This window comes from Trachypithecus francoisi, unplaced genomic scaffold (genome assembly GCF_009764315.1).
Source record: "Trachypithecus francoisi isolate TF-2019V2 unplaced genomic scaffold, Tfra_2.0 Lachesis_group19, whole genome shotgun sequence".
NCBI lineage: Eukaryota > Metazoa > Chordata > Mammalia > Primates > Cercopithecidae > Trachypithecus > Trachypithecus francoisi.
Genome location: NW_022681464.1, coordinates 31,437,333 through 31,458,562, shown reverse-complemented (window position 1 = coordinate 31,458,562; position 21,230 = coordinate 31,437,333). Strand labels below are relative to the sequence as shown.

The following is a 21,230-nucleotide window of genomic DNA, read 5'->3' as shown; positions in this document are numbered from 1 at the left end:
CTCCATCTCCAAACAACAACAACAACAACAAAAATGAACCTTGTGTGAGCCCGATTTATTACCTATATAATGATTACATTTTATAGATTATATAATTTTATTCTAATAATGGGAGATGGATGAATCACAGTAAAATGTTGAAGGTAAAACATTTCACTGTTTTTTGGAAATAGTTTTTCAGTGTCAGTTAAAGGGAAACTGTTACCACAAGCTTACTTTATCAAGAATCAGGAAGTTCTATGAGATCAGTATTAGATTAAAACTGTCGTTTTGAGTAGAAGACTACATATTTTAGGTATCCGATTAGAAAACATACTTGTCAGAATTGTCTGGCTGGATTAATTTGCTAATTTGACCTTCTTCCTCATTTGATGTGATGCCAGATACTAATAGCACAATTAATTTATCACTAAGCACTCGTATTACTTTAGCGTTTTTTATGTCCTTACTAGCTTTTGCCATAATGCTAGGAAATGCTGTGGTCATTTTAGCTTTTGTGGTGGACAAAAACCTTAGACATCGAAGTAGTTATTTTTTTCTTAACTTGGCCATCTCTGACTTCTTTGTGGGTAAGTTATATGTCTTTATTTAAGATAATCTTTTCCTGTTTTAATTTATCTCTAAAACCTTAAAATAAACTTTTGTTATTTCAGGGGACTGTATATGGTGGGGGAAAAATAAACCCAAAAAGTTTAAGTATTAAAGTTTGGAGGGGGCTATATGGCACTGTAAGGGAATGTTATACATATGTAAATCAGTGTGGCAGGGGAATTTTCAGCTGAAAACAGTTTATTTTCTTTTTATAGAATAAAGATAAGTCCAGAACAGCTCCAAAATTTTAATGTAAGAGTTACTTGTTTCTGGTGCTATTTTCCTTGTATGTTTAGACTTATAAGTATTCCTCTTCAAGTAAATATGGTTTTCTCGGTATCATAGTGTTGGACTAATAAGAAATTATGTATATGCTAGTAACCAGTACAATCAGAAAATAGCATTTCAGATTGAATAATATGTTTAATAGTATTAATTTAATGATGTGGCATAGAATTTTGTAAAATATACCCAACCGTAAAGTACCTTGCATATAATATGATATCACAGCATTATATCATCGTTAAGAGACCATAGAAATCAAACCAACTTTCTTTGAAAACATGCACTTTATAATTTTTCACTCCCTGATGATTATTATTTTTAAACAATGCTTATCATGATAAGTAGATGTACAGAAATGTCAGCTGATGATATTGTTTTATAGGAGTTTCTAGTATAATTTAATCTGGCATATTCCGATTATTTTTGTTTATAACTACATAAAGCTTACATTTAGTTAAAATGAAATAAACACATAAAATACTTAGTTCATTCCCTGGAATACAGTAGTCACTCAAGAAATGTTAGTTCCTTTTTTTTTTATTTTAATTTTTCTGCAGCTATGGGTCAACGCCAATCTAGGTCACAAATGTTAGTATAGTATCTAGCCTGTATAATACTGCTAGGTATGCAAGCACTATTAGGTAATCAAGGGATCTATAGAAGATTAGGTTAGTCTCTTCCAGTAAGGTTCTGATGAGAAGAGTGGACAAGAGACGTTCAAAAATGACTATAGCAGTATAGAGTAACACGAGACCCCACCAAGACCTAACAAGTGCTATGGTCACTTGGAGGAGGCATAAAGCACGTTTAGTTAGTGAATAAAGGCATTTAACATGAACTTTGAAGGATGGATAGAATTTCCATAGTCAGAGATAGGGCAAAGGATTCTTTGCTCCAAGAATGAGCAAAGGCATGCTGGTAGAAAATCATTGCACTTATCTTCCTAAGGGTGAGCTTCGAGCTGGCTGGTGTGCAGATGGGTGCAGGGGAGCCGTAGAGATGAAGCTGAAATCTATAAAGTGAGGGCCTTTAAATACCAGCGTGAGTGTGGAGTGGAGTTTATTTGGCAGGCCTTGTGGAGATTTAAGGATTTTAAAACAGGTGAGTGGTTGAACAGATCAAAGCTTTACTTTAGAGGCATCGGAAGAGCCATAGGAAGTGGGGCAACTGGTGTGGGGGGTGACATGGTTTCAGAGACCATCCTGCAGCAATCTAGGCAGAAATCATGTAGTTAGGACCCGAGCTAGGATGGCTGGGGACAGCAGGCAGAGCGGCTAAGGCGGGGTGGGGGCGGGGGAAGGAGGCATTGGACAGGAAAAGAGAAAGCTGAGTTAAAGATGGGGTTTCTGAGACTAAGAACAGTATGGAGCTCTTCAAAGATACAGAAGTATTTGGGCAGGGTGGCTATGGTTCTGATGTTGCATTGAAAGTTCTGGAGAAAAATTCTAGTTTGGGAGATTGATTTAGGAGTCATGGCATAGAAATGACAGATAAAGGCAGCTAACCCATAAAGAAGTATTGAAAAAATGCACTATCTCCCCATTTGTTTCCTCAATTCTGTCCCTTCAGGTAACCAACATTTGCTGCTTGATGTAGATCCTTCCACATCATTCTCTGTGCTCCCATAAACATGTACAAATATACGAGTTTATTTATGTGAACATAGAGAAGGCTCCACTGTAAATACATGTATCCTTCACTTCTTCCTTCTTCACAGGATCCTGTGACTTTTAGATGACAATCAGCACTTAAAATAGATGAAGTGTTTTTACTAACCCAAAGGGAGTGGGGTCCTGACTGCCCCAGTTTTTGGGTGGGACGGGTGAGACAGCTGAGAAAGCCTGGGGCCTGAAGCTTTTGAATAAAGATGGTTCTAGGTAAAAATGTCTCCATGTCTGGCCCAAGGCCGGCATCATGGCAGTCCCACCCTCAAGGGTTTGAGCTCGTCTTTGGAAAATAGCTCTGCAGATGGAGTTATTCAGCAGTCCTGGTGGTCCCCTCCATCAGCAGGTGGGTGAAGAAATAATTCTGATCACTTCTTTTGCTACTGATTAAAGGAGTTGGGTGCAGGTCAGAGTCTCCATTCATCTGCCTGCCGGCCTCCTCCCTCGCATCTCCCCTGCCCCCTTCCAGCTTCATGCAGAGGTCTGCATATTTAACGCAGGGCTCACCATGACACAGTCCCCGGGAGCATTTTGTAATAGGATTCAAGTTTGCTGCCAAGCTGTTCTTTCTCCTTTGCCATGCTGGAAAGAAAACCTTTTGTCTCTGAGCCTGGAAGAAGGCATGGAGGCGGTGAGCGTGCAGGGCAGAACGCGTGAGAGCTTTTCTGCAGCTGTAAGCCATTGATTCTTAACATTTGGGGTCATGAGATCCAGAGCTCCAGAGCCATGTGACAATGGCAGGGCAGATTAGACCCTCACATGTGCTTGGAACTGTGGCTTTGCTGGCTGAATGCCCTCTTCCCCCAGGTTTCAGAATTGGCCCTCTGCGGATAATCTAAATTTGTGGCACCTGAGTTGCTAGCGTCTCAGGCTGAATTTACTGTTGAAAGCAAAGATTTATTGAGGAAAAATTCTAGTACTAGCTATACTGGATGTTATATAAATATACATCATCTGTACACTATTCTGGGAAACACATACTATCTATATCTACATCAATATCTATAAAAGTGTTGCCATGTGACCAGTCTTTCCATTTACGGGCACTTTCTTCTCATCCCCATGTTGTGCTGGCATTTGTGGCCTGCATGACCATGTGTCAGACGGCTGGACAGGATCTTCAGCAGATAAGGGTGGTTGCTGCTATCAGAGCCTGAACCAAGTGTTCAGGATGGCAAAGTTTATCTTGATACCTGTATGCCCGAGTTCAGGACTCTTTCCTGGCCTTCTGTATTCATCTGCTCAGGCTGCCGAAACAAAATACCCTAGACTGGGTGGCTTAAACAACTGACATTTATTTTCTCATCCTTCTGGAGCCGGGACATTCCAGATCAAGATTCTGGCCAATTTTGGTTTCTGATGAGGGCTCTCTTTCTGGCTTGCAGACAGCTGCCATCTACCTGCGTCCTCATGAGGTCTTTCTCTGAGTGTGCACAGAGAGAGAGAGTGGACTCTCTGTTGTCTCTTCTTATAAGGACACTATTGGATCAGGGCCCCACTCCTATGAACTCTTTTACCCTTAATTTTGTCCTTAAAGGTCTTAGTTCCAAATATAGCCACATTGGGGGTTAGGGCTCCAACATGTGAATTTGGGGAGGGCACATACATATTCAGGCCATAACACCCTCTGTGCACTCACCATCATCCACACATTCCTCTGGTGTCCCAAAGGATTTACTTGGGGATTTTAGCTCCTCCCGTCTTTTGATTGCCTTTTCTCATGGAAGATGTAGCTTCTTAGCTGGTTTAGACAGAAGGGATGATGTCAAATGGGTGGCAATTTTAAAGCAAACTGGGCTTCTCCATCCTCATCTATTTGTTCATCCAACAATTATTTCTTTTGAAGCAGGCACTTTCTGAGGTGCTGGGGATAAAGCAGTAAAAATACAGGTGAAAATCCCTGCTCTCGTGATGCTTCTATTTCTATTGGGAGCAGGGGCATGGAGACAGACAATAAACAAGAAAAATAACTGAGTCAAATTATATAGTATTTTAGAGGGTGATAATTGCTACTGAAAAATAAACAAAAATGCAGAGAGGACGGAAAGGGAGTGTGCTGGGAGTGGGGCTGCAATTTTAAACCTTGGAGCTAGAATTTACTTAGAAAGACACATTTGAAGGCTGGGCGCAGTGGCTCACAGTTGTAATCCCAGCACTTTGGGAGGCCGAGGCGGGCAGATCAGTTGAGGACAGGAGTTCGAGACCAGCCTGGTAAATATGGTGAAACTCCATCTCTACTAAAAACACAAAAAATAGCCAGGCATGGTGGCACATGGCTGTAATCCCAGTTACTCAGGAGGCTGAGGCAGGAGAATCACTTGAACCCAGGAGGTGGAGGTTGCAGTGAGTTGAGATCATGCTATTGCATTCTGGCTTTGGCAACAAAGCCAGACTGTGTCAACAAACAAACAAAACAAAAAGGAAAGACATTTGAGCAAACAGAAGGCGCCCTTGGGGAAGAGCATTTCACGCCAAGGAACAGCAGGTGCGCAGGATCTGAGGCAGAAGGGTGAGTGGTGCATTGGAGACCAGAGGGGCTGGGGTGGAGTGACTGAGGGGTGAGAAGTAGGAGTGGGACTGGGAGGTGGGCCATAGATTTGTTTTCTTTTACTTTTGTCTTAATCTTTTCAAGAAACTGGCTCTTGTTTACTTAGGAGCGCCATTTCACTCAAAAACACAATTCCAGAATCGAAGGTGTAGAAACACTTCGGAGTAGGTATATTCGAGAAATAGTTCAGATTCAGTTTCTTTGCAACTCGTTCGGAATGAGCCACAGACCTCTCTGTTGCTCAGTAAGACAGAGGAACTGAGCATGACACAAGTGCGGAAGCGTTACCTAGAACGCCGGGTGACACAGCACGGCGGGGGTTACGAAAACCAAAGAAATATCCTAGAGCCTGTCCTCAGCTAACCACTGTTTCCAGCAGCTCCTAGGCTTTCGAACACACCCTTCCTCTTTTGTGTAAATGAGAAAGCGTGTGACAAAGAGTATTTACCTCCCACCCCCTGCCCTGAACTCTTAGTCGGTGACTAGAACGCATTACCAGTATCTTTCTTCTTTCTCATTCTGTGGAAGAAATGAGTTCCAGTGTTGAAAATACTCATGCTGGGAACATTGGAAGCCACAACCGTGGGCTCAAATATAATAAATGTCTCTGTGTGGGGGATACTTTGATTTACCTCAAGTGGACCTGGTGACCTACATTATTTTATGTATTTATTTATTTTGAGGCAGGGTCTCACTCTGTCGCCCAGACTGGAGTGCAGTGGTGTGATCATGGCTCACTCCAGCCTTGACCTCCCTGGCTCAAGTGATCCTCCTGCCTCAACCTCCTGGTTAGCTGGAACTACAGGCATGCGCCACCATGTCCAGCTAATTTTTGTACTTTTTTTTTTGTTTTGTAGAAATAGGATTTTACCATGTTGCCCAGGCTGGTTCCAACTCCTGAACTCAAGTGATCTACCTGCCTCAGCCTCCCAAGGTGCTGGGATTATAGGCATGAGCCACCACACTCAGCCAGTGACCTATTTTATACCGTAGACATACACATACATACCCTGGAGATGAAAGGCACCCTAAGGAAGTTTGCTTATCATTAAAAATATAATTGAAACATGAAACAAACAGGTTATTTGAACCACATATAAGGACTGACCACGCAACTCTTCATCTCTACGGTGTCTTGTCTTTCATCTTTGTATGTAACCTAGGGACAGAATACTAGGGTTTAGCACTACCTTCCACTGGTTCTGAAACCATGCCATTAGAGCCTCATGTGGTCTTGTTTTTGGAGAATGCAGGCTTTCCTTCTTCCTTCCCTTTTCCTTTATCTTTACTATTCTTAATAATAGACTAATTTGGTTCTCATAAAAAAATGGGAATTCCTGGAAGTATCTGATACATTTGAAGTGACTCAACAAAGTAAGATTTCATCTGAGCTTCCACTTAATAGATCATATTCTTAGCAACTAATCACACCTGTCTGAAATGCAAATGCAATTAAAAACCCCTAAAAGCTAAAGGAAAGGGAACCTCATTTCATCACTTTTCAGTTAAGCAGTTTCTGTGCTGGGCTGAATCACTGTGATAGAGCTTATCTATTTGTTCACACAGCAAAGAGTTGTAGGTAAAGTCAGAGGTTCTGATATCACAATCCCTGGTTTCATATGCAATCTTCTCCACTTGCTAGTTGAGTGGAACTTGGTCTAATTTTCTCTTTTCTGAGCTTCAGGTTCTTTAACTGTTAACTCAGCATAGCCCCTTCCTCACAAACTTTCTATGAAGATGACATGAGGTAACATTTGCAATGCACACAGCACAGGGTCTACCATATGGTAATTGTATAAAACATATTAGCTGTTATTAATTTAAGTGAAATGTACAAGTCATTGGCCAGCTCTGGAGGTTGCAGGAAATATAAACATTGATTTGCGATATGGCCCTCATCCTCAGGAGAGACAGACAAAAAAGATGACTATGATATAAAAGTAGAATGTAATTAATGCATGAGAGGGAAAGATGAGCAAAGAACCGGGAAAGTGCAGAGGACAGAGGGGACACTTCTATTGAGGAAGCTCCAAGAAAGAGGACATGGAGGAGGTCACTTTTTGGCCTCAGTGAAAAATAAGAAGGAAGTGAATTGACTTTTTACTTATTTTTTATTTTTATTTTTTTGAGACAGAGTCTTGCCCTGTCACCCAGGATGGAGTGCAGTGGCACAATCTCAGTTGACTACAAACTCCACCTCCCGAGTTCAAGCGATTCTACTGCCTCAGCCTCCAGAATGGCTGGGATTACAGGCACCCGCCACCACGTCCAGCTAATTTTTGTATTTTTAGTAGAGATGAGGTTTCACCATTTTGGGCAGGCTGGTCTTGAACTCCTGACCTCAGGTGATCCACCCATCTCAGCCTTCCAAAGGGCTGGGACTACAGGTGTGGGCCACCGTGCCTGGCTTGAATTGACTTTTTAGTAGAAGACAGGTAGACATTTTGGGAAGAAAGAATGATGTTGGCAGAGAAAAAAGAGACGTGAAAATGTGCCATATATTTGGGAGAAGGGTGGTCCATCCTGTTTGGGTTAGAGCATGAAAAAAGTAAAGATGATTTATGCTGCCTATGGCTAGAAATACAAGACCTGTACTTAATTTGGAAAGTAGAAAGGAGCCATTGAAAGTACAGTCACCCCTTGGTGTCGGTGGGAGTTTGTTCCAGGACTCCCCTTAGATAGCAGAATCCAAGAAAGCTGAAGTCCCTGATATAAAATGCTGTAGTATTTCCATATAACCTATGCACATCCCCCCATATGCTTTATTATTTATTATTATTTTTCATAATAGAGATGGGGTTTCACTATGTTGCCCAGGCCAGTTTCAAACTCCTGGTCTCAAGCAATCTGCCCACCTTGGTCTCTCAAAGTGCTGGGATTACGGGCGTGAGCTACCCCTCCGGGCCCTTCCCGTATACTTTAAATCATCAGTAGATTATGTATAATACCAAAGACAATGTGAGTGCTATGTAAATAGTTGTTATACCTTATTGTTTAGAGAATAATGACCAGAAGTCATTACCATTAATCAAAGTCTATACGTGTCCGGTACAGATGCAGTTTTTTTCCAAATATTTTCTGTCTGTGGTTGGTTGAATCCACAGATGTAGAATTCATGGATAAGGAGGGCCTGCTGTGCAACGTTCATGACCCCTCTTATAAAAATGGCATTTAAGGAGTGTGTAGAAAATCAGTCCTGAGCTGCTTGATGAAGTACCATGAATTTTTAAATTACAGCCAAAGCATTTGTAGTGAATTCAGATATGTCATGGTGTTGTGTAGCCATTAAAACATGCCCATTTGTGTTCGTTGATGTGCGTTATTTTTTTACACTTATTTTTTTACACTTATTTTTTTTTACACTTATTTTCCTTGTGCAGGTGTGATCTCCATTCCTCTGTACATCCCTCACACGCTGTTCGAATGGGATTTTGGAAAGGAAATCTGTGTATTTTGGCTCATTACTGACTATCTTTTATGTACAGCATCTGTATATAACATTGTCCTCATCAGCTATGATCGATACCTGTCAGTCTCAAACGCTGTAAGTCAAAACATTAATTTATCCCCCTTAGAAGACTGTGTGAATGTACATATGGGTCCCCAAGCAAAAATTCTTTTAAGCCTAATTTTTAATTTAATCGAGAGGCCTTAGAGGAGCCCTATCCTTTTGTTGTCCGGCATAGAGTTCTTGCTGGTTGTTAGTTGTGTGATTTGGATAATTCACTCACCTATGTGCCATTAAAATGGGAAGGAATCAAAGAAAACCCAAGGCAAGTTGTCTCCACTGGTATATTGAGTCTATAGTAGACTGGATAGACATGACATTCATGACAGGTTTATGGGTTCTACTCCACAGACATATTGAGACCTGAATCTATTCCTCGGAATAGAACTTGGAGGGCAGTGGAAAGAATCCCATACTTTGAAATGTGATGAGAAAATCAATTCTGAATGGCCGGAGGAAGAGACAGTATATAGGGAAGCTACAGTTTACACAGTGGGACCAGCCAGAAGGATCAAGTCCTCGTGCCGTTTTAGAACCTGTGCCAAGAAAGCTGGAACTTACTCAAGATTTGGAATAGCCTCATCTGCGAGTTAGTGGAAATTCTTAAGTCATACTAAATTTTTCAGCAGTGGGTCAAAAGACAAAATAAAGTTGAAGTAAAGATAAGGGGGCCACAGAAATATGGGGCAGTGATCTGAAACCTTTGAGGCCTAGATGGGAAACTTCCTTCACTCCCATCTCAGGGACCCAGCTCTTTGGGGGACTGCCATGTGACAGGCATTTTGCTAAGTCCTGGGATACAGAAGTGAATATGCAGAGTTTCTATTTTATTTTTCTTTCCAACTTATGTTTTCGCTTCAGGGGGTACGTGTGCAGGTTTGTTATGTGAGTATGAGTAAGCTGAGTGTCACGGGGGTGTTGGTGTAGAGATTTTTTTGTCACCAGGGTCATGAGCATAGTATCTGATCGGTAGTTTTTTGATCTCTCCCTCCTCCCACTGACCACCCTCAGGTAGGCCCTGGTATCTGTTGTTTCTTTTTTTATATGAGTCTCTATTTTTGATGAGCATAGTCATCTACGTGGAGGCAGATCCAGGAACAAGTCGGTTCAGTACAATGGACTAAGTGCCGTCCTGGGGTGTTGAGAGGACAGTGACAGCTCTAGCTTGGGACAGTTGTGCAGCTGGAGGTTGACAGGATTGGAAGGTGTATTAGATCAGGCAAAGATAAACTGCTGTGACAAAGAGTCTCCAAAATGTGGAGGCTTAAGCAAGATAGAAGTTTGTTTTCCTCTCACATAACAGTCCATGAAAGAGTGGATTCTCTGCTCCAGGAACTCACCCAGGAACGCTGCTGGCAGGTGGCTCTGCACCCTTTAGGGCAGGGACTGGCAAACCTTTGTGATCAAGAGCCAGATAGCAAATAATTTTGGCTTTGTAGAACCTACTGTTTCTGTTGCAACTGCTCAAATATACCATTGTAGCCCCCGAACAGCCATAGATGATATATACAAAAATGTACTTGGCTCTGTTCCAATAAAACTTTATTTGCCCAAACAGGTAGTGGGCCACATTTCTTTCTTTCTTTACTTCTTCTTTCTTTCTTTCTTTCTTTCTTTCTTTCTTTCTGTCTGTCTGTCTGTCTGTCTCTCTCTCTCTCTCTCGTTCGTTCGTTTTTTTTCTTGAGACAGGGTCTCGCTCTGTCACCCAGGCTGGAGTGCAATGGCATGATCTTGTCTCACTGCACTGCAACATCTGCCTGCCAGGTTCAAGTGATCCTCCTGCCTGAGCCTCCCGAGTAGCTGGGATTATAGGCATGCAACACCATGCCTGGCTAATTTTTGTATTTTTAGTAGAGATGGGGTTTCACCGTGTTGGCCAGGCTGATTTTGTACTCCTGATCTCAGGTGATCCACTCGCCTCTGCCTCCCAAAATGCTGGGATTACAGGCATGAGCCACTGCGCCTAGCCCGTATTTGCTTCACATACAGTGATTTTTTGGCTTCTGCTTTAGGCCATTCTCCTCCTCTGCACGGTCAAAGTCAGGTTGTTGTCATACTAGGTTCTGGACAGGAAGGGGAAAGGGAATGAAGTCCAGAGCAAGGAATTTTTTTTTTTTTTTTTTTAACCAAGTAGTGCTGAGTCACACAGTCATTTCCACTTACATTTTATTGGTGAAACTTAGTCACATGGTCCCATCTCGCCACAAACGAAGCTGGGAAACTCTAGTTGAGCCACCACATAGGAAGGAGGGGAGAATGGATGTGGGAGGACAGCCAGCTATGTCTCCCCCTTAGCATCGCATACTTCATTGGCACCAGGGTCCACTGCAGTTTGTATTGTATGTGGAGAGTGCAGATCAGCTTGGATGAACAATTCAAATGCCTATAGTCTCATATTTTTCAATCTGCTGGCCTTGACCCATTATTGATTTATGAAATCAATTTAGTGGGTTGTGACTTTTTTTCAATGAAAAAAATGGAATGAAACAGAATAGAACAGCTGGGCATGGTGACTCACTCCTGTAATCCCAGCACTTTGGGAGGCCAAGGTAGGTGAATCTCTTGAGGTCAGGAGTTCGAGACCAGCCTGGCCAATATGGTGAAACCCCACTTTCATGTGTGTCCTTGTGAAGAGATCACCAGAAAGCTTTGTGTGAGCAATAAAGCTCTTTAATCACCTGGGTGCAGGCAGGTTAAGTCCGAAAAGAGAGTCAGGGAAGGAAAGATGGGGTGGGGCTGTTTTGTAGGATTTGGGTAGGTGGTGGAAAATTACAGTCAAAGAGGGTTGTTCTCTGGCTGGCAGGGGTGGGGGTCACAAGGTGCTCAGTGGGGGAGCTTTTGAACCAGGATGAGCCAGGAGAAGGAATTTCACAAGGGAATGCCATCAGTTAAGGCAGGAACAGGCCATTTTCACTTCTTTTGTGATTCTTCAGTTACTTCAGGCCATCTGGATGAATACATACAGGCTTGGGCTCAGAGGCCTGACACCCACCTCTACTAAAAATACAAAAAAATTAGCCAGGTGTGGTGGCACTTGCCTGTAATCCCAGCTACTTGGGAGGCTGAGGAAGGATAATTGCTTAAACTTGGGAGGCGGAGGTTGCAGTGAGCTGAGATTGTGCCATTGCACTCCAGCCTGGGCGTCGCAGCAAGACTCCATCTCAAAAAAAAAAAAAAAAAAAAAAAGAGAAAGGGAATAAAACAAAATAAAAAATTAGAAAACATCAGAGTATCTTGTACATAATAAAAGTAAATACCGTTTTTTGAATACTTTCATCTGTGTGCTTGGTTATGATATACAATATTATTTTACTTTAGATCACAGTCAAGTATTTGAAAAATAATGCCCTAATTCAGAATCTTTTCCATTTATACTTTCAAATTTTCCTTTCTTTCTGGGTTAACATTTCTTTTTAATCTCCTCTGGATGTTCCTAGGGCTTCCTTCTCTGGATGTCCCAGCTTTTGAATTTGCTCTCAGGTTTGTGGGCAGAAAAGGGACATCTTCCCCAGTTGGGAAAAGTGTTTAGGGATTACAGACAGATGAGGGATGATGCCCAGAGGGAATGTAGACTTTCTTTTTGTTTTTTGTTTTTATTTTTTTATTTTTATTTCTTTGAGACAGAGTCTGGCTCTGTCGCCCAGGCTGGAGTGCAGTGGCACGATCTCGGCTCAATGCAAACTCTGCCTCCTGGGTTCAAGCCATTCTTGGGCCTCAGCCTTCTGGGTAGCTGGGATTACAGGCGCATGCCACCACGCTTGCCTAATTTTTGTATTTTTAGTAGAGATCTGGTTTTGCCATGTTGGCCAGGGTGATTTCGAACTCCTGACCTCAAGTGATCCGCTCCCGTCTGCCTCTCAAAGTTCTAAGATTACAGGCATGAATCACCATGCCTGGCCTGTTTTTTATTTCTAAATCCTAGTCTTGCCTCCAGTAATTCCCCTGTCAATTCTGGCTGTAAACTTGGTGAGGGATGTGTTGGCTAGATCCTGGGTCCCTAGTGCACAGCACAGAGTAGAATATATAGGGTTCCACAAACGAATGTATGGATGCTGGCAGGGGTACCTCTGTTGGCGAATAGTTCAAATGCAGCCATGTGAAAACAGAAGGAAGCCTTCAAAGACCACTGGGATCCCATAGAAGTAGCAGTGGGGAAGCTGAACTCTTACTGTAGCTGAACGTACAGGAGACAGTGTGATAGGGGAAAGGGATGGGCAGCCTGAGGAATGGAAATCTGACAATAATTTGGAAAAGAAAAGCCCGATGCAGGTGGAGCACATGATTACAGTTCTCAGAGAGGTTTTCTGGAGGGGCAGATTCCGTGTGGTTGAAGTCAGAGTTGGGTGGGGAAGGAGAACAGCAGGGCTTCATGGTAGCTGGAGGGAATGGGAATTAAAATGTACAAAAATGGTTTGGTGCGGTGGCTCACGCCTGTAATCCCAGGGCTTTGGAAGGCTGAGGCTGGCAGATCACTTGAGGTCAGGAGTTCAAGACCAGCCTGGCCAACATGGCAAAACAAAGTCTCTACTAAAAATACAAAAATTAGCCGGGCATGGTGGCAGGCGCCTGTAATCCCAGCTACTCAGGAGCCTGAGGCAGGAGAATCATTTGAACCCAGGAGGTGGAGGCTGCAGTGAGCCAAGGTTGCACCACTGTACTCCAGTCTGGGCAACAGAGTGAGACTCTGTCTTGGGAAAAAAAAAGAAAAAAAGGACACAGAATTAAGATAGTAAAAGAAGGGTATTTCTTTACCTGCAAATGAAGAAAGAAACTTGACAGTAAAATCAAGACCACAGGAAATCTCATTGCTGGGAGACTCACTGGGGCACTGTGTTTGTTTGCTAGGGCTACCATAACAGGACCGCAAACTGGGTTGCTGAAAACAACAGGAATTTATTCTGTCATGGTTCTGGAGACTAGACATTTGAAATCAAGGTGCCGACAGGGCCATCCTTTCTCGGAAGGCTCCAGGACCTCTTGTTCTATGCCTTTCTTTTAGCTTCTGGTGTTGCCAGCAACCCCTGGCATTCCTTGGCTTGTAGATGCGTCCCTCCAGTCTTTACCTCTGTTGTAACGTGGTGTTGTCTCTCTGGGTCTGTGTCTGTGTCTCTGTTTTCTTATGAGGACATATTGGGTATGGTGACCCCTAATTCAGTATGACCTCATCTTAACTGGATTACGTCTGCAAACACCATATTTCCAAATACGGTCACGTTCACAGGTACCGAGGGGTTTAGGACTTCACCATACCTTTTTGCGGGACATAATTTAACCCACAACAGGCACTTAGAATGGTCCTGAAATCCATCTCATTACTAACACTAACATAGTAGGCCGCTTGGCCTCGCCAAAAAAACCTGATTGACAGAAGGTGTGGATATTTTATACAGGCAGGAAAAAAGTAGGGTAAGAGACAGTGTCCTGAATAATGGGCATATTCTGTAGTGGGCAAGAGCTAGGCCACTGCGGGATTTCAGGGACACCACTCCAGCAGCCTGGGTCCGGGTTCAAGCAATGCTTGAACTGTCTATCTTTCAAAAATGCTCCCCAGAGATGCAGGGATCAGCATCCTCTTCACAGCTCCTTGGCTGTCCATTATCTCAATTGACCTTATGCATAATGGAAGAGAGATCACTTTCCAACATATTGTGTTATATCATTACCAAGGCTGAGCAGAGCAATTAAAAAACTAAATGCAGCTTTAGGACCATCTGGGTATTGTTACCATCTTCATAATCATTAGATTTAGTGCAAGAGATGTATTAATTAGTGGCACAGGAAGCAGAACGCAAAAAAAAAAAAAAAAGTTCATCGCATATGAGAGTTTGTGGCCAGCACCATATGCATTTTAGCTTAGCCTCAGAAATACCAGCAATTTGAGAGAAACAGCAACAACAACAACACAACAAATCCACCTCCCTACAGTAAAAAAAAAAAAAAAAACTTAGTGTTTTTATTTTTAAATTATTAACTAGCCTTTTTTTTTTTTTTTACCTCCAGCCAATAGAGGTCTTCTCAGCATGTACGATCCATTAAGGAAAGAGTGCTGGGCAATGTTGCACCCTTTAAAACCTGAGAAACCACTGTAGAACGAATCTTAAAATTTTCAGAAAAAATATGACACAAGAAGTAGAAAAAAAGGAAGCATGTTCCAATTTCATGGATAGATCCATTTTTTTTTTGCCTGTGAGTGAGGAAATCAGAGAACACGGAACATGAGAGCTGAAAGGATCCTTGGAACCTTACTGATTTTTTTTTTTTTTTGAGACAGTCTTGCTCTGTCACGAGACTGGAGTGCATTGCCTCCATCTCAGCTCACTGCAACCTCTGCCTCCCTGGTTCAAGCTATTCTTGTGCCTCAGCCTCCTGAGAGCTGGGACTACAGGTGCGAGCCACCATGCCTGGCTAATTTTTGTATTTTTAGTGGAGACGGGGTTTTGCCATGTTGGCCAGGATGGTCTCGATCTCCTGACCTCGTGATCCGCTCAAAGTGCTGGAATTACAGGCATGAGCCACCGCACCGGGTCGAAACCTTACTGATTTAAATGAGTTTCAGAGAGGTTGTCTGTTCCAGGTCGCCTTAAAAAGTTCCTCATCCCTCATATAGAGTGACTGGTCTTAGGGGTCTTTAGATTGAGAAGACATTATTAAAGATTTCAGGATTGACATAAGGATTGCGGGTCCTGTGGTGGGAGGGCAGTCCTCACTCATAGAATCCCATTTTCCTTTAGAGAAGCCTGTCCTTGGCCGGGCGCGGTGGCTCAAGCCTGTAATCCCAGCACTTTGGGAGGCCGAGACGGGCGGATCACGAGGTCAGGAGATCGAGACCATCCTGGCTAACACGGTGAAACCCCGTCTCTACTAAAAATACAAAAACTAGCTGGGCGAGGTGGCGGGCGCCTGTAGTCCCAGCTCCTCGGGAGGCTGAGGCAGGAGAATGGCGTAAACCCGGAGGCGGAGCTTGCAGTGAGCTGAGATCTGGCCACTGCACTCCAGTCTGGGCGACAGAGCGAGACTCCGCCTCAAAAAAAAAAAAAAAAAAAAAGAAGACTGTCCTTGTGACCAAGGGGAGTTAGAATATTCTTCATCCTTAAAAAAATGGTGGCACTGGCCGGGCGCGGTGGCTCAAGCCTGTAATCCCAGCACTTTGGGAGGCCGAGACGGGCGGATCACGAGGTCAGGAGATCGAGACCATCCTGGCTAACACGGTGAAACCCCGTCTCTACTAAAAAATACAAAAAAAAAAAAAACTAGCCGGGCAAGGTGGCGGGTGCCTGTAGTCCCAGCTACTCGGGAGGCTGAGGCAGGAGAATGGCATAAACCCGGGAGGCGGAGCTTGCAGTGAGCTGAGATCCGGCCACTGCACTCCAGCCCGGGCGACAGAGCGAGACTCCGTCTCAAAAAAAAAAAAAAAAAAAAAAAAAAATGGTGGCACTAGCCACAGTTGTGTCTCTCAAAGTGGCTGGTCATCACAGCCTTGACATTGTATTTGTCAGGCGGAAACGCTTGCACAAAGAAGTGACGCGCATGGGCTAGGTGGGCTCATGTTTATAATCACAGCACTTTGAGAGGTTAAGACAGGAGGATCACTTGAGTCTAGGAGTTCGAGACCAGCATGGACAACATAGTGGGCATTATCTCTACAAATAACACAAAAATTTAACTGGGTGTGGTGGTGTACATCTGTGGTCCTAGCCACTTGGGAGGCTGAAGCAGGAGGATCACTTGAGCCTAGGCAGTCAAGGCTGCAGTGAGCTGTGATTGTGCCACTGCACTGCAGCCTGGGCAACAGAACGAGACCCTGTCACAAACAAACAAATGAACATCAAGAAGTGACTTGGTAATGCTTAATAGCAATGCAGTATTTATCTGCAGCAGGTTTAAAATTCTTTTTTGGACTGGGTGCAGTAACTCAAACCTGTAATCCCAGCACTTTGGGAGGCTGAGGTGGGCAGATCAGCAGAGGTCAGGAGTTTGAGACCAGCCTGGTCAACATGGTGAAACCCCATCTCTACTAAAAATACAAAAATTAGCTGGGCGTGTTAGTGGGTACCTGTAACCCCAGCTATTCAAGGGGCTGAGGCAGGAGAATTGCTTGAACTTGGGAAGTGGTGGTTGCAGTGAGCCGAGATCGCGCCATTGCACTCCGGCCTGGGCGACAAGAGTGAGACTCTGTCTTAAAAAAATAAAATAAAATAAAAACTAAAAAAAAGAGTCTTTTTGTCTGTGCTTAATCTTCTTGGTAGTGATGAGAGTCCTTTCTCTTTCTGATTCTACCTTGAAGTCTCAGCAAAAACCACAGAGCAGGTTCTTTCTGTATATTGGAATCAGATAAGGCAAGGGCTTTCAAACTTTTTTGACTGTGACTACAGTGAGAAATGCATTTGGTGCTGTAATTCAGAGAAACTGCATTTCTCTTGAAATATATGTATCTCTATTCCCAAAGACATATTGCTTTATTTGATGAAACATCATTAAAGAACACCTACCCTCACTATATGTGATGCATTCTGACATCAACTATTCTATTTCATTAAAAAGATCTGGTCATGCTCAGCCTGCAGATTGAGCAATACTGTGGTAAGGTGCGCCCAACTTCAGTTGTTTGACATTCAGATTAGTGTCAATTAGGAAAACCTGCTTTCTTATTTGATACATTGGCTTTGACATTGGCTATAGTATCAGGGATTTAACCTTGAAGGTTACCGTCTTCTCCCCCTGAAACCCATTAAGAAAGTCTGCATCTTGGCCCAGGCTCTTCTGAAGTCAAACCCTCTGTCCTGGTCCACATCATGATACCCAGGTTAGTTAATGTCTCCATCCTTTGCACATCCCTGAAATGTCTAAGGACCTGTGAGATACTTTATGCATTCCATATACATTCATTATATTGAAAATAATTTGTTTGGTCTCTTCTAGGTGTCTTATAGAACTCAACATACTGGGATCTCGAAGATTGTCACTCTGATGGTGGCCGTTTGGGTGCTGGCCTTCTTAGTGAATGGGCCAATGATTCTAGTTTCAGAGTCTTGGAAGGATGAAGGTAGTGAATGTGAACCTGGATTTTTTTCGGAATGGTACATCCTTGCCATCACATCATTCTTGGAGTTCCTGATCCCAGTTATCTTAGTCGCTTATTTCAACATGAATATTTATTGGAGCCTGTGGAAGCGTGATCGTCTCAGTAGGTGCCAAACCCACCCTGGACCGACGGCTGTCCGTTCCAACATCTGTGGACAGTCATTCAGACGTGGACTGTCTTCAAGGAGATCTCTTTCTGCATCGACAGAAATGCCTGTGCCGCTTCATTCAGAGAGACAGAGGAGAAAGAGCAGTCTCATGTCTTCCTTAAGAACCAAGATGAATAGCAATAGAATTGCTTCCAAAATGGGTTCCTGCTCCCAATCAGATTCTGTAGCTCTTCACCAAAGGGAACATGCTGAACTGCTTAGAGCCAGGAGATTAGCCAAGTCACTGGCCATTCTCTTAGGACTTTTTGCTGTTTGCTGGGCTCCGTATTCTCTGTTCACAATTGTTCTTTCATTTTACTCCTCAGAGACAGGTCCTAAATCAGTTTGGTACAGAATTGCATTTTGGCTTCAGTGGTTCAATTCCTTTGTCAATCCTCTTTTGTATCCATTGTGTCACAAGCGCTTTCAAAAGGCTTTCTTGAAAATATTTTTTATAAAAAAGCAACCTGTACCATCACCACACAGTCGGTCAGTATCTTCTTAAAGACAATTTTCTCACTTCTGTAAATTTTAGTCTCAATCTCACCTAAATGGATTGGGTCTGCCCTTTATCTTGCCCTTTTCATTCTACCAACAGATCTGCACTTTGAAGTCAATGGAAAATTACTCCAGTGAATAATAGCAGTATAATTATGACGATAATATTTTTGTAAACTTGTAGTCATAATAGTACTATATTCTTCTTAGTCTTCACCTCTTCCTTGTCTTTTAGATCTTTATATCATGCTGATTACAAAAATCCAGTTTTGTTTTCTATGTTCCATGTATAATTCAATCTTAAGTGAATTTCTCTTTTTTATTTTATAGTAACAGAAACTTAGCCAGTTTGAAAATCATTCCCTAAAGCATGCAATAGGAAAAAGAACCTCCTGGCTGGTAATGCCCAACTCTGTTCTGATCAGTGGGTGGGTGAGGTAGGGTTTGAGTTGGCAAGAGCAGGGAACGGGGATGTGCCCAGGTGAGCTCCTGTGTGTGTCCAGATTTTATGTTCCTAATCCCAGAAAGGAAGAAAGCGTAGTGTGGGAGAGAAAAGAGTTGATGACGGCAGCTCTCAAAGGTCCTCAGTGAAGTTATTTTGGAGGCCTTTGTGGTCACAGGATCAGAAGGCAAGGGATAGGCAATTGTCACCAATGGTTGAAAGTATGACTTCTCCCATTTCTTCCTGTTCTCTTCTTCCAGCTTCCACATCAGCTTCCTTTTGTGAGAAAATATGGAAGAGGAAGGCTAAGAGATGGTGAAGGGACTACATGATTTAACTAGATAGACCTCGTATACAGTCACTGAACTAGTAGATGTCAATAATTATTATTTTTTAAAATTTTTATTTGTTGGCTGGGCATGGTGGCTCACGCCTATAATCCCAGCACTTTGGGAGGCCAAGACAGGCAGATCATGAGGTCAGGAGATCTAGACCATCCTGGCCAACATGGTGAAACCCCATCTCTACTAAACTACAAAAAAATTGGCTGGGTGTGGCGCTGCATGCCTGTAGTCCCAGCTACACGGGAGGCTGAGGCAGGGGAATCGCTTGAATCCGGGAGGCAGAGGTTGCCAGCCTGGCGACAGAGCAAGACTTTGTCTAAAAAAAAAAAAAAAAGAAAACTATTTGTTTAAAACAGCATACAGCATCTTGCTCTGTCTCCCAGGCTGGAGTGTAGCAATGCAATCATAGCTCACTGCGGCCTTGAACTTCTCGGCTTAAACAACCCTCCTGCCTCGGCCTCCCAAGTATGTAGGACTACAGGTACTCGCCACCACACCTGGATAATTAAAAAATTATTTTTGTAGAGATGAAGTCTCACTGTGTTGCCCAGGTTGGATGTCAATAATTATTTTAAAAAAATTTTTTTTTAAAAGTTTTTTTGAGACAGACTCTTGCTCTGTCACCCAGGCTGGAGTGCAGTAGCGTGATCAGGGATCACTGCAATCTCTGCCTCCCAGGTTCAAGCAATTCTTGTGCCTAAGCCACCTGAGTAGCTGGGATTACAGGTGCATGCCACCATGCCTGGCTAATTTTGGTATTTTTAGTAGAGATGAGGTTTTGCCATGTTGGCCAAGCTGGAATTTTTTTTATTTTGATAAGACAGGGTCTCGCCCTGTTGGTCAGACTGGTCTCAAACTCCTGGGCTGAAACAAGCCTCCCGCCTTGGCCTCCCAAAGTGCCTGGATTATAGGCACAAGCCACCACAATAATTATCGCCTGGATGTAAATTATTATTTTAAAATATTGTTGTATTTAATGTTTTTAATGCATTTGCCCAATATTTTACATTGCACTGCTCAGAGATATTCCTTTATTATGTAGTTAGTATAGGTTATACTTTACAGACGATTCACATTTTATTAGTTTGGTGATGTTTTGTCCTTTTTAAAAATTTTCTTTAGATGGGGTCTTGCTCTATTGCCCATGCAGGAGTGCAGCGGCATGCTCTCAGCTCACTGCAGCCTTGACTGCCTGGGCTTCAGCAATCCTCCTACTTCAGCCTCCGGAGTAGCTAGGACCACAGGCACTTGCCACCACACCCCACTAAAAAATTTTGAAATTGTTCTCTTTCTTGTAGTGTTCTCTGCCTGTCATTGTCACAAAATTTCATTTTTCTCATAGTTAATTTCATCTCTCCAATAAGATTTTAATGGTGTTTCTTTCATAACTTTGCAGTTCTTACACCGTTTAGTCATTTTCATGTTTCTTAGAAACTTTAAACCTTTGATTAACTTCAAACATTAAAATACAAGTCTTTTAAGTACATGAGTGCTTAGAAATGTACATGTTTGTATACACTTATGCCTTATTAAAGTTCAATATGAGAAATACATGTTTAACATTCAATAATAATTTGAAAAATTTGAGAAATAAACTCATAAATGTACACATTTTTATAAACTTGCTACTTGTGTGCTGTTGATTTTAACATTTATATAAATTACTAGTTGTGGATTTCATGTGATCATTGGGGGCTTGAACGTTCATGGAATGGAGTGGTCCTATGAAAACGTTTCCCAGTTGAACCTCAGTTAGTGCATGCCCAACAATTCACATGTACTTTCTAAAGTATTTATAAAATAGAATATATGTGGTATTTCATTCCATCTAAGATGCTGTCAAGACAAGACATATTGTTATTTTATTTACTATATTAGTCTGTTTTCACACTGCTGATAAAGGCATACTCAAGACTGGAAAGAAAAAGAGGTTTAATGGACTTACAGTTCCACATGGCTGGGGAGGACTCACAATCATGGTGGAAGGCAAGGAGGAGCAAGTCACTTCTTACATGGATGGCGGCAGGCAAGGAGAGAGAGCTTGTGCAGGGAAACTCCCATTTTTAAAACCATCAGATCTTGTGAGACTCTTTCACTATCACCAGAACAGCACAGAAAAG

At 42.7% G+C, this 21,230-nt stretch overlaps 1 protein-coding gene across 2 annotated transcripts; it reads left to right on the top strand.

Moving 5' to 3' along the window:
• The first annotated feature begins 277 nt into the window (after window positions 1–277).
• HRH4 (histamine receptor H4) lies at window positions 278–20,715 on the top strand. Of its 2 annotated transcripts, none has more exons than XM_033178090.1 (3): window positions 278–569; window positions 8,469–8,632; window positions 17,516–20,715. In XM_033178090.1, exons 1-3 carry the CDS (start codon window positions 377–379, stop codon window positions 18,329–18,331), a joined length of 1,173 nt encoding a protein of 390 aa, XP_033033981.1. In that variant the 5' UTR covers window positions 278–376; the 3' UTR covers window positions 18,332–20,715. The 2 variants fall into 2 exon arrangements, with proteins under 2 accessions (XP_033033981.1, XP_033033982.1); XM_033178091.1 differs by lacking the exon at window positions 17,516–20,715 and adding an exon at window positions 8,948–10,132 and having other exon boundaries at window positions 291–569.
• The last annotated feature ends 515 nt before the right edge of the window (window positions 20,716–21,230 follow it).